The sequence below is a fragment of the Delphinapterus leucas genome, chromosome 11 (genome assembly GCF_059928025.1).
Source record: "Delphinapterus leucas isolate spDelLeu-1000000601 "Yukka" chromosome 11, BTC_Dleu_Yukka2, whole genome shotgun sequence".
Classification (NCBI taxonomy): Eukaryota; Metazoa; Chordata; class Mammalia; order Artiodactyla; family Monodontidae; genus Delphinapterus; species Delphinapterus leucas.
Window position 1 is genome coordinate 50,200,472 of NC_143139.1, and position 12,945 is coordinate 50,213,416.

General features: G+C 38.6%; 1 protein-coding gene across 1 annotated transcript in view; it reads left to right on the forward strand.

Moving 5' to 3' along the window:
- The first annotated feature begins 621 nt into the window (after positions 1–621).
- Positions 622–12,945, forward strand: part of RXYLT1 (ribitol xylosyltransferase 1) — a 31,062-nt gene continuing 18,738 nt past the window's right edge. Inside the window, exons 1-3 of the mRNA XM_022571636.3 lie at positions 622–910; positions 2,936–3,079; positions 6,823–6,925. Coding sequence (XP_022427344.1) covers positions 742–910; positions 2,936–3,079; positions 6,823–6,925 — 416 coding nt within the window. The 5' untranslated portion in view covers positions 622–741. The remainder of the gene's footprint in view (positions 911–2,935; positions 3,080–6,822; positions 6,926–12,945) is intronic.

Sequence of the window (12,945 nt, forward strand, 5' to 3'; positions counted from 1 at the left end):
AGACTGCATGCCTATGTGCATTCAAGTCACATCATAGTAATTAAACTCAATTTTTTTCATATTTTTATTGTAGCAAGGTATATATAATGTTTGCCGTTCTAACCATTTCTAAGTGTCCGTTGAGTGGGAATTACATTCACAATGTTGTGCCACTACCACCACTTAAATATTTTAATGGACATTTATATTCATTCGTCTGTCAATACAGCAGGCTGGGATGGAGATCACATGTTGAACAAAAACTGCCGTGGTCCATGCCTTCATGTGGCCTTAATGGACTATGGTGCTGTTTTGGTTTTTTTTCTTTGCGGTCAGATGATGGTGAAGTCTTTCTGTACATCGGAAGATGGGCAGGGTTGAAAGTGGCCGTGGATACACTGCAGAGGTCATGGATTGGCGCGGGTGAAGGGGCGGTCTTCCAACGCCCGACTCCAGAGTCCGAGGCAAGAAGGATCTTAGCGCTCCCCGAAAGGGCGGGGCCGTTGGCAGGGCGGGACGGAGGAGCCTCAGAGAGGCTTAGGCGGGGCTGAGGGCGGGGCCGAGGGCGAGTCCTGGGTGGGGCGAGGGGCGGGGTCGGGGCGCGTCGGGGCGGAAGCGGCGGGCGGGTCCGTTTCGGATGACTACTCCCTCCGGCAGGGCCTGCGTCTGCATCCGGCGACGCTAGGGCCGCGGAGCTGAGTGGCGGCTTCGCCTCCGGCCCATCTCCACTGTGGTGGTGGCCTGAGGGGAAGGCTGAGTGGGATGCGGCTGACGCGGAAGCGTCTCTGCTCGATTCTTATCGCCCTGTACTGCCTCTTCTCCATCTACGCCGCCTACCACGTCTTCTTCGGGCGCAGCCGCCGGACGCAGGACGCGTCTTTGCGGGGCCTCAGGAAGGGGGCTGCCCCGGCGCGGGAGAGGCGAGGCCGAGGTAGGACACCGGCCCGCGGCCTCCCTCCTCAGCGGCGCGCCGAGACTCGGGGCTGCGGGCTGGTGGGGGCTGGGCTAGCGGAGACGCGCGGCCACCGGTCCGGCTCTCGGGTCCGGGATTGCCCCCGGGCCCCGGTATGCGCTTTTCCTCCTTCAGCTCTCGGTAGCCAGCCCAGGCCTCGGGACTGGAGGATGTATGTATGAATGCCCCCGTCCTCGCCCAAGTCCCACACGCCGTCCCCACTCCCTACCCCTGGGGCTGACAGGTGCGCACACCTTTAAAACGCATCTTAAATATCCAAGATATTTAGATCTGCCCAGTTTTGGATTGGGTTATGTGTTTTTCTGTTATTAAGCTGCATGAGCTGCTTGTAAATTTTGGAGATTAGTCCTCTGTCAGTTGCTTCATTTGCATATATTTTCTCCCATTCTGAGGGTTGCCTTTTGGTCTTGTTTATGGTTTCCTTTGCTGTGCAAAAGCTTTTAAGTTTCATTAGGCCCCATTTGTTTATTTTTGTTTTTATTTCCATTTCTCTAGGAGGTGGGTCAAAAAGGATCTTGCTGTGATTAATGTCATAGAGTGTTCTGCCTATGCTTTCCTCTAAGAGTTTTATAGTGTCTGGCCTTACATTTAGGTCTTTAATCCATTTTGAGTTTATTTTTGTGTATGGTGTTAGGGAGTGTTCTAATTTCATACTTTTACATGTAGCTGTCCAGTTTTCCCAGCACCGCTTATTGAAGAGGCTGTCTTTTCTCCACGTAATTCAAAAAGAGTCATGTACCAGAATGTTCATTGCAGCTCTCTATTTACAATAGCCAGGACATGGAAGCAACCTAAGTGTCCATCAACAGGTGAATGGATAAAGAAGATGTGGCACATATATACAATGGAATATTACTCAGCCATAAAAAGAAACAAAATTGAGTTATTTGTAGTGAGGTGGATGGACCTGAGTCTGTCATACAGACTGAAGTAAGTCAGAAAGAGGAAAACAAATACCATATGCTAACACATATATATGGAATCTAAGAAAAAAAAGGTCATGAAGAACCTAGGGGTAAGATAGGAATAAAGACACAGACCTACTAGAGAATGGACTTGAGGATATGGGGAGGAGTAAGGGTAAGCTGTGACAAAGCGAGAGAGAGGCATGGACATATATACACTACCAAACGTAAAATAGATAGCTAGTGGGAAGCAGCCGCATAGCACAGGGAGATCAGCTCAGTGCTTTGTGACCACCTAGAGGGGTGGGAGGGAGGGAGACGCAAGAGGGAAGAGATATGGGAACATATGTATATGTATAACTGATTCACTTTGTTATAAAGCAGAAACTAACACACCATTGTAAAGCAATTATACTCCAATAAAGATGTTAAAAAATATATCCAAGATATTGTCACGAAATGCCAGAGATTTGCTGGAATGCCGCTGGCTTAAGGACACCTATTCCCATATTGAAACAAAGGGCCTGCTCTAATCCTGCTGTGACTTCTAAAGGCCAGAGCGCTTCATCTCCAAGTTTTGATCCCCTCTCTTGTATTTTGACCTATGTCAGGATCGGACTCAGGCTTATTTCTCCCTTCTTTCAGAATTTTGCACAATAGTATCTGAAACTGTGGGACACTTTTCATGTTGAAGTCAAGTTTTTATGTATAGGTTGCGTTACATATATACGATCTGTAAAGAACTGGCAAAAGTTAAGCTTGTAACTTGATGCATATTACTGTACCCAGTCATTTTAGAAGGCTTTGTTTGGGAGAGAGAATTTCCTGCCTTGTGTTAACATTTTATTATTTTATATCAAGCTCTTTCAGGGTAACGGTCCAATCAAAATTAAGTTATGATTTCCTTTTTTTATTTTTACAGTGTTTAACCAGTTCAAATTCTGTTGCTTTATCTCTTTGAAAAATTGAAGTTAGGATGCAATTAAAACTCCCTAACATCTAATTTAAGTGGCTTGAATTTATCTACAACTGCAGCTCTGCCTTATTGATAACACTTGTTGCTCTTTTTATAACATAGAACAATCTACTTTGAGAAGTGAAGAATGGAATCCTTGGGAAGAAGATGAAAAAAATGAGCAAAAACACAGACTGCAGATATTAAATAAGTCCACAAAAGAGAAAGAAGACTTCCATGTACAAATCTGGGGCAAAGCTGCCATTGGTAAGTTAATGTTTAAAGCTAAGACATGTAAAAAGCACTTTGTTAATACATTTACAGTTTATTTCATCATTTGTTAAGACATCCTGATGCATTTTTTCACTTTTTCTCAATATTCCATTTCTCTTTTCTGTTAGACAACATCTGTGTAAATGCACACACACAAAGACACACATGCACACATATATTCTGTTGTTGGTCTTTAGCAGAGCACAGCTTTATTTGTCAATACAAAGAGTGGGTTTTGTATGCATAATTATACTGAAATGCCTATGTCAACTGAATTTTCATGGAATTATGTGTTTATTGGACACTTGATGCACAAGTATAAGATGTGGCCCCTGCCCTTAATGGCCAAACAAGTTTGGGAAACATTGAACTGCACAAAGTTAAACAAGGTTCTTTATTGCAGGACTTTGTCAGAGCCTTTAATATGCCAGTGTTCATTGTGAATGTCTAAGAAGAGGATATAGTATGTAGTTGGTTAAACTTGTTTGCCCACAAAAGCATTTTTGCTCTGAGTATCATGAGAGTGTAGTGTTCTAAGTTATATGATATGCTCAATTAGAGAATGGGGGACCCTCAATGACAGAAGAGTCAGAAGGAATTTAGTGAGTTAGAAGGGGCTTTCTTTGGCCATAAAACATTAGTTAGATTTATGTACAGTAAGGGATATGGATAGAAGGTACCAGGTGAAAGGAAAGTAAACAGAAGAGTAGTGCCTGACCCATGATGTTTCATAAATTCATAGACACTTGCATATATACATCCTTGAAAATTACTACTGACCTCTGAAGTTCTAGTACCCAGACCCAGGCATCCAATCATCAAGTTCTAGCAACTTTTTTCTCTTTAAAATCTCTAATATTAATTTCTTCCTTTAAATTTCCACTTCCTCATTCTAGTTTTTAATTATATCGACTTCTTAACAAGTTTCATGTTTCCAGACTTTTCTCATTTCAATCCAGTAGGCACAAAGTGTCCAGATGAGCTTTATCAAGCACTGCATTCATTCATCGATCTATTCTCTAGGCACAGTCATAGGATACCAGTTATAGAAATTCCCATTCCAAAAGGGAGAAAATGGAAGGAAAATGGAGTCACAGGTTTAAGCAATTTTGATATCCAGCCAGGCAAACTCCATTAGGTTTCAATGCCTGGGAGTACTCTGTGGCTCAGAGCTTTACTTCTGGACTTTCAGCTCCATGCTTGGGAAGTCATCCTTCCATTTTCAGGAAGGTTAGCATGTGTTTGCAGCTCAGTAGTTTTATCATCCTGTTCCTGCTGTTAGGATTTTGGGAGTCCAATAAGCTTGTTTCATTTCAAGCTGTCTCTGTCCCTTTTAGTCCAAGCTGGCAGTGTTTCTGCTAATATAACATTCTCAAGAACCTTGTGGGTCTCCCATTTATGTCACAAAGATTTGCTTTTTTAGACAAGAGTTCCTCCACAGGTCTTACCTGGATAATCCCATCTCTATTTCTAGCTTCTGCTGAGATGGCTAAGGAGATCCATAAATTAACACCTAATATTTTCAAAAAACCCTCTTTGTGATTGAGTATTCTGACCAGGCATTAGCAAAAGGATGTCACCTACATCCTTAGCCTTCTCTCCAGAACATGCTTTCTTGACAGTGAATCTCCTAATTTTTCACCTCTTTTGCTATCTGAATAGGCTCAGAATTTCCGAAATCATCAAGTCATTGTTCCTTTTTGCTTACCAGTTTTTTCCTCAGTCTCTCTTTTCAACTCATATTTTACTGTAATCAGCAAGATGAAACCAGGCCACAACTTCAACACTTTACTTAGAAATCTCTTCAGCTAACTATCCAAGTTTATCGTTTACAAGTTCTGCTTTGCATATAACTGCAGGACACAATTCAGCTAAACTTCCTGCTGCTGTATAACAAAGATCCCCTTTTCTCCAGTCTCTAATGACATGTTCCTCATTTCCTTCTGAGCCCCTACCAAGAGCAATTTTAATGTGTATAGTTTTACCAACAGTCAGTTTATGGTGATTTCAGTATTCTCTAAGGTGATACAGGTTTTTTTCTACTGTTCTCCTCTCTTTCTTCTGAGTTCTCAGAACTGAGTCACTAACATCCATATTTCTACCTGCAGTCTGTTCAAGGCAATCTAATCTAGGTTTTTTTTAATCATGCTTCTCAAAATTCTTCCAGCTTTTCCCCATTACCCAATTCCAAAGGCACTTCCAGATTTTTAAGTATTTGTTACAGCAGCACCCCATTTCCAGGTACCATAATCTATTGCTACATAATCTATAGGTTCCTTTAGCTGCCATAACCAACTACCAAAAATTTAGTGGCTTAAAACAACACATTTTTTTAATTGATCTGTGAGTGACATATAACATTATATAACTATGTTTCAGGTGTACTACATATGATTTGATATATTATATATATTGTGAAAGGATCAACATAGTAAGTCTAGTGAACATCCATCACCTCACATAGTTACAATTTTTTTTCTTGTGATGAGAACTTTTAAGATCTACTTTCTTAGCAACTCTCAAATATGCAATACAGTATTATTAACTGATGTCACCGTAAGTTTATTAGCTTACGTTTCTGAAGGCAGAAATCTAAACTGTGGCCACGGGGCTATATTCCCTTTGGAGGCTCTAGAGGAGCATCTGCTTCCTTGCCTTTTACAGTTTCTAGTGACTGCCTGCATTCCTTGACTCATGGCCCCACCTCACTCTGACTTCTGCTTCCTCCTCACATCTCTTTCCCTCATTTTCAGTCTTCTGCCTCCCTTTCCTGAGGACCCTTGTGATTACATAGGACCCACCCAGGTAATCCAGCATAATCTCTCCACCTCAGCATCCTTATCTTAATCACATTTAGAAGGCCTCTTTTACTTTGTAAAGTTAACATTCATAGGTGCTAGAGATTTCATCTTTGGACCTCTTGGGTTGGAGGAAAGTATTACTCAGCCTACCATATTTGGAAAGCTTTATCTGATTAGCCAAGTCTTTAAACATGAGTTTTGTGTGTGTCTTTTAGTACCACGGTGTAATGAGAATGGAACAAAACACATCTCTCAATCTAACTTTTTAGTTACATTTATGTAATTGGGCTCCCTGATTACCTCCTCATCTCCAGATTACCTCATTGTATGACAACACAGAGTTCTGAGACCTCTACTCACAGAGCTTTCATTCAGGTGAAATCATGATAAAACGTAGGGGCCAGCCTAAGGAGAAAAGACACAGTGGCATTTGTTTGCAGAGGGCATCATGCAGTGAAGGATGTGTGTTCAGGTGGGGAGGAGGTAATATCTCCTTGACATATTGAATGTATATGTACATACATGAGCTTCTCTGGTTCTGTTTGGCACAAGATGGTGATTTCCCCCCTCCTTGTGTTATAATATAGAAACAGTCCTAATCATACAGTAACTTACACTGTAATCATATAGTAACTTACTCTGTAATATAACACATTTCAGGATAAGATAGGTAGTAAAGGTCCAGTGATGATTAGGGGTTTCTCAAATATAGAGTAAGAGAGTTTTTTGTCTTTAATATAACCCACATTTTACACTGACAACCTCTGAGTTTAGTCTCTCGTACATTAGCTGCCATATTGATGATTTTGAGCCCAAAGAGGAATAGAATCTGGTTTCCTAATCAAGTGATATGAAAGAGCAGAACATAAATTCATCTCACGCACTAGAGTACACCAGAAGGTACATGCTTTCGTTTTTTGTTTTTTTAATTACCAGGTTTGTATCTCTGGGAGCATATTTTTGAAGGTTTACTTGAGCCCACTGATGTGACTGCTCAGCGGAGAGAAGGAAATTTAATTGTTGGAAGAACACATTACAGGTATTAATTGTGCAGCATTAACCTTTGATATGTTGCTGTACAATTTTTTATGTAAATACGAGAAGAAAAATCAGAGGAAAATATTTCAATATTTATAGAAAATATTTTCACTTCAACTTGTGAAGGATGGAGAGATAAACCTCATGTATATATATTTGTAGTTAAAGCTTACCTTAAACATTTTCTTATAAAATTGGATGTTACAGAATACGGGTTTTTTGGAATCATGTGTCTATTTCATTTTAATCAAAACATGTCTGATTATATGGAAAAGTTCATGCTCTAAATTTTGCAACATTTGGTTGTTGATAAACATGTAACATTCTGTATGTTGGAATAATATGAAAACTTAAAGTATTTTTATTTTTCTCCTTCATGTAATAGATTCACATATTTTTATATATTCACGTGGTAGCAAAGCTACTGCTATTAGTGTTGAAATTTTTATCAAAACATTTCATATATGAATTCTATCATGATTTGATAGTATAGATTACCATTTCACTGCAATATTCAGAAATCTTTTTTTAATTCAATAAAACCAATGTATTATTGACATTTTTGCACTCTTATTTTTATAAAACTTTTTATCTGTGATTGCATATTTTCTGAAGAGTTTTAAATAGAATTAAGATCATTTTATTTAGAAATATTGTGACAATGAAAGAATGCTATTTTCTATTAGATTTTGCTTTCTTATTGAAATAAAAACCAAAAATAATTATTTTAAAATGCTTATTTCATTTTACAATTATATTATTAAGGGAAAAAAATGTGAATCAAAGATTATGGTTTCCTTTAGGTTTCCATTTATTTCTCACAGAAATCAAGAGGAAGAGCTGTAGTTAATATCAGTTTCATTTGAATTTTCGCTGCTCTTTTAATTCTTTATTTACTGTATACACACTTGGAAAGCAATTTCATTGCATGTATCTTTTCAAAGTAATCATTCTTGAAAAGTAAACAGGCTTTTAAATCATCATTGGTAATGATTATTTTTCCTTTTATCTCCAGGCTTCTATTGCTCTAATCCCATTGAAGAGTTTATACATAATCCTAAACTTAAAATAGTTGGATTTGGGTGTTTGAAAGTAAATGTGTATTATGCATATAAATTTAACATTTTGCTGTTTTAAAAGTAAACATGTGTTATGAGTATTAGTCTATTAGGTCTACCTACAATATATATTAGCATTTTCAAAAGAATTATTTGAAATTCATAGAGAAGTTAATATACGGTGTTACTACAGCAAAGGTTTTGAGCAAATAGCATTAATTCCCAAAAGAAAAACTAACTTCCTGTTTCCTTCTGAAATTTTTACCTGAGATTTTATATTATGATTCAATAACAATGCTACTTCCTTTTAGAATTTAAGAGAACTGTATATTCAAGGAAGTTCACTATTGTAAAAGATTTTTTTAAACATTTTATTAAAGTTTTAGGCTTATGGAAAGTAGCATACATAATTTATCCAAAATTAATAAACTTTTATGAAATTGCAAGTTTTGAGTTGAATCAGGCTACATGGGTATTAACTTAAATGTTTCAACACATTCTTTTTTTTAAGTTATTTATTTTACTTATTTATTTTTGGCTGCATTGGATCTTTGTTGCTGCGCGCCGGCTTTTTGTAGTTGTGGCGAGTGGGGGCAACTCTTCATTGCCGTGTGCGGGCTTCTCATTGCGGTGGCTTCTCTTGTTGCAGAGCATGGGCTCTAGGTGCATGGACTTCAGTAGTTGTGGCTCGCGGGCTCTAGAGCACAGGCTCAGTAGTTGTGGTGCACGGGCTTAGTTGCTCCGTAGCATGTAGGATCTTCCCAGACCAGGGCTCGAACTTGTCCCCTGTATTGGCAAGCAGATTCTTAACCACTGCGCCACCAGGGAGGTCCCAACACATTCATTTTTATTTGACCAAAAGTGAATTGGCAGTAATCGGTCATCTTGAAGATACAGAAAGAGTTTCTAAATACTATCAAAATCCTTTAAATAAGCATAAATACATTCTATTTAAATAAACCTTTACGTTTACAAAGAGCTTATATCATTTAACGTTAATTTCACAGCACTTCCGAGACAGAAAATAGAAAGGGTATCCTCAGTGTTCCAGGGTCGATCAGGCTCCTGAATGCTGATTCTTATCCATTCATAGGCCCAAATAATGTAATCCAGAATGTCAGGTAAATAACTCAGAATGGAAATAGAACTATCGGTCAGTCCACATGTTTGTATTGGCTTGAACAGCACATTCTTTCCATATAGGCAGACTACAAATGATACCTAAATATTTGAGAGTTGTTTGATTAAATATGGAATCAAAATGTGGGCTATAACTATATATAGCACTTCCAAATCTGTGTGTTTCAGAAGGGAAGAAATGAATGACTCCATGTTCACCACTGAGTCAGTACCATACATAGGCTGTGCTCAGGATGTGAATAGATGAATACATACAGGGCAGACTGAACTTGTGAGGCAGGCTGGTGAAGTCCAGCCACCTGTGGGCAGTGTAGCAGTGTGACTGAGTTGTTAAGGTCACAGACTCTGAAGCCAGAATATCTCAGTTCCAATTCCAGCTTTACCTCTTATTAGTGTCTGACCTTGGCAAGTTTCTTAACTTCTCAGTGCCTGGATTTCCTTGAGTTTAAAATAATTATAATATAATGTAATATATATATATAATATATATAATATAATATAATAATTTAAAATAATTATTAAGGTAAACATTAGTTTCTATTTCACAGGATTGTTTTGAAGATTAAACACATTAATAGGTATACAGTGCTTAGACCAGTATCTGACACATGGTAATCACTAATAGAAGTCTTGTTACTAGTTGTATTATTTTTACTATTACTTAAATAGGTACTGCAACATCTCTCTACCTTTCAGTTCTCCTTTTTTCTGTGTTTCCATTATTGTCTATTATCTCTCCATTCACATACCTCCCAATAAACACCTTTCTGATACATGTTTTCTGTTAATGTGTTCAATTAGGTTACAAGCTAGCATGGCACCCATTCCGTCTCTTGAAGGAACTTTGCCTGTCTCTGCTCATATCTGTCATATGTTCATTTATAGTTTAATTTCAAAGGGCAACTTTATGTTTAATTTCTTAGGAGGAGTCTTCTGCTTATCATAACCTTTGATTATCCCCAAAAGACTGCCTTCAGAATTCTGTAATGTGCATGTGCAGGCATTATCATAAGATATATAAATGTCTACCCATTTGATAAAACAAAAGTTAGATGCTAAATTACTTAATTCGTTGTTATCTAAATTCAATTATACTTTCTTTTTTTTTAATAAGTGTATTTATTTTATTTATTTTTGGCTGCGTTGGGTGTTTTGTCGCTGCGCGCAGGCTTTCTCTAGTTGCGGCGACTGGGGGCTCCTCTTCATTGTGGTGCGCAGGCTTCTCGTTGCGGTGGCTTCTCTCATTGCGGAGCATGGGCTCTAGGCACGTGGGCTTCAGTAGTTGTGGCACGCAGGCTCTAGAGCGCAGGCTCAGTAGTTGTGGCTCATGGGCTCTAGAGCGCAGGCTCAGTAGTTGTGGTGCACGGGCTTAGTTGCTCCGTGGCATGTGGGATCTTCCCCGACCAGGGCGTGAACCTGTGTCCCCTGCATTGGCGGGCGGATTCTTAACCACTGTGCCACCAGGGAAGTCCTAAATTCAATTATATTTTCAATGAGCATCTGCTCCTTATGAAAAAGTTGAACTTTTCTCTGAAGATCATGATAAAATGTGTCTGATTCCTATTTTTACAATTTCCAGATATTACTATTATAAGAATTTAGTGAGCTCACTACTCATTACAGTGAGTGAAAGCTTTTATAGATAATATTAATGGCTATACTATGTTTCAGTCATATACTGAACCGTAGATCAATACAGATCTCAAATAAAATTTTCATTGGTAAAGAAAGACAATATAGTTAATTTTTCATAATGCCCATTCTCCCACTCCAGCCAAGCTAGTATGAGGGTGGGAGTGTTCCATCATAAACACTGAATTCAGAAGGCGTGGAGTCATGGCAATGATGCTGGCCACAGAAGTAGGGTGAATTGCAACAGCTATTCAAAAGTAAGGGCCATTCATGGGCTCGGTATACCTATTTTCTAAAACTATGTATTAACCAAAAATGATGTAGAATTCGATGGCTGAGAGCTGTGTGGATGGTTTAGCTTGTGCGCTTATTCTTTATCAAGGCATTTGCCAGACTCTTAGCTGGCAATTATTAATCTTATCTGTAACTCACTTAATGTAATAGCATATAGCGTTTGTTCAGTAGCACTCACTGAATTTAGAAAGAATGAAACAATAATTATATTGGATTCTAAAAAAATATATTTTGCTCTTGTTCAGCTTAGAACTCAATATTCAAATGATTTCTCTGGACTCTGTAAGTATTGAAAGTACTTATTGGGAAGAAAGTTTTCTTCCGAACCTAGCAGAAAAAGAATAAATATTGAAAAATAGAAGTTCTGACTATTAAATATATGCTAAGAAATCTAGAAGAGCAAGTCACTGTTTTAAAATTCTGTGTATGAGCTCCTTAAATATGTTCATTTTTCAGCTAATGGATATTTGTGACTGATGCATGATGAATAACTTCAGGAAACTAAAATACATCTTTTATCATGCATAAATATACTATAATATCTCATACATATGCCCTACTTTATGTAATAAATGTATAGCTAGAAATTTATTAATAAATTGAATTTTTGTAACTTGATTCATATTTTAAATGCAGTAGGAGAACTTAAATAAATTGGTAGAGCAGATAACTCCCTTAAAGAGAATTATGGCTTAACTCATTCAGCGTTTACTAAGTGCCTGCTAGTTAGTTCCTACTAGGCTCTGAGGATTTCAAAGAGAATAAAATACTTTTCCCTAGCCTCAGGGAGTTCACACACTAGTGGCTGAGATAAACACATAAATAATTCTCATACCTTATACAAAGCCTAATGGTAAGGACGTGCATACTCCTTAGTTGTTAGGGAAATATAGAGGGAAGGCCACTAACTCAATATGAGTAGAGTTGGGGATATGGGGCCTATCAAGAAAGACTTCCTAGAGGAGGTGATAGCTGAGCTAAGTCTTAAAAGATTAGTAGGATTTAGGAAGGCAGTGAGAGGAGTGATTATATTCCCAGCGGAGGCAATATCAGGGCCTAAGAATTGGTAAACAGCTTGGGTTGTGCATAGAATCGCAAACCGTTCAGAATCCCTAGAGCATGAAGATGGGGTAGGGTAGCTCATATTGGGAGTGGAGGGCAAGGGCCAGATCATCATGGGCCTTGTATTTGCCACATTAAAACTCTTGGACTTTATTCTTGTTCAGTGAAAAGCAGTTGAAGATGATTAAGCTAGATAGTGGTATTGTCATGTATGTTTTTTGTGTAGATGTCTCCAGTAGCCATGTGGAAAAATGATTTGAAGGAGACAGCTGAATGCAGGCAGACCAGGACATTGCATTAGGAAACTATAAGTATCCAGCAGAGATATAAATAAGGGATGAAATTGGGAAGTGGTATTCCAGCAGAGCCAGGAATTTTAGAAATCTGGGGACAAAACTATCAGAATTTAAGGATTATCAGATGAGAGCAAGAATCTAATGTGATAGTTCCCTGGTTTCTAGCTTGCATGACTGGATAGCTAGTATGCGTTCAAGATAGAAAATACAGAAAGAATAAAAGCAGATTTTTCTACTCTTCTCTAGGCCACTACCCAACACCTGCCTAACTCCCTCTTTCTCAGCAGACAACCCTGCCTCTATTTCCTCAAGATATCCACAATTATCTCCCTTAACTAGCTGCTTCTCTAACATTTACCTACATGATCTCTATGCGATCCCTCGCCTAACCTTCTCTCTTTCCTCAGCTCTCAGACAATGAGGTGATCTCCCTCACCTGTGTTCAGTATTAACTCCCTCCACCTGTGCATTCCTTCTGCATATCCCAAGACCTTGCTCCATCCGTTACTTCCTTGCTCTCCTTTGTCTCCCACCTTTCA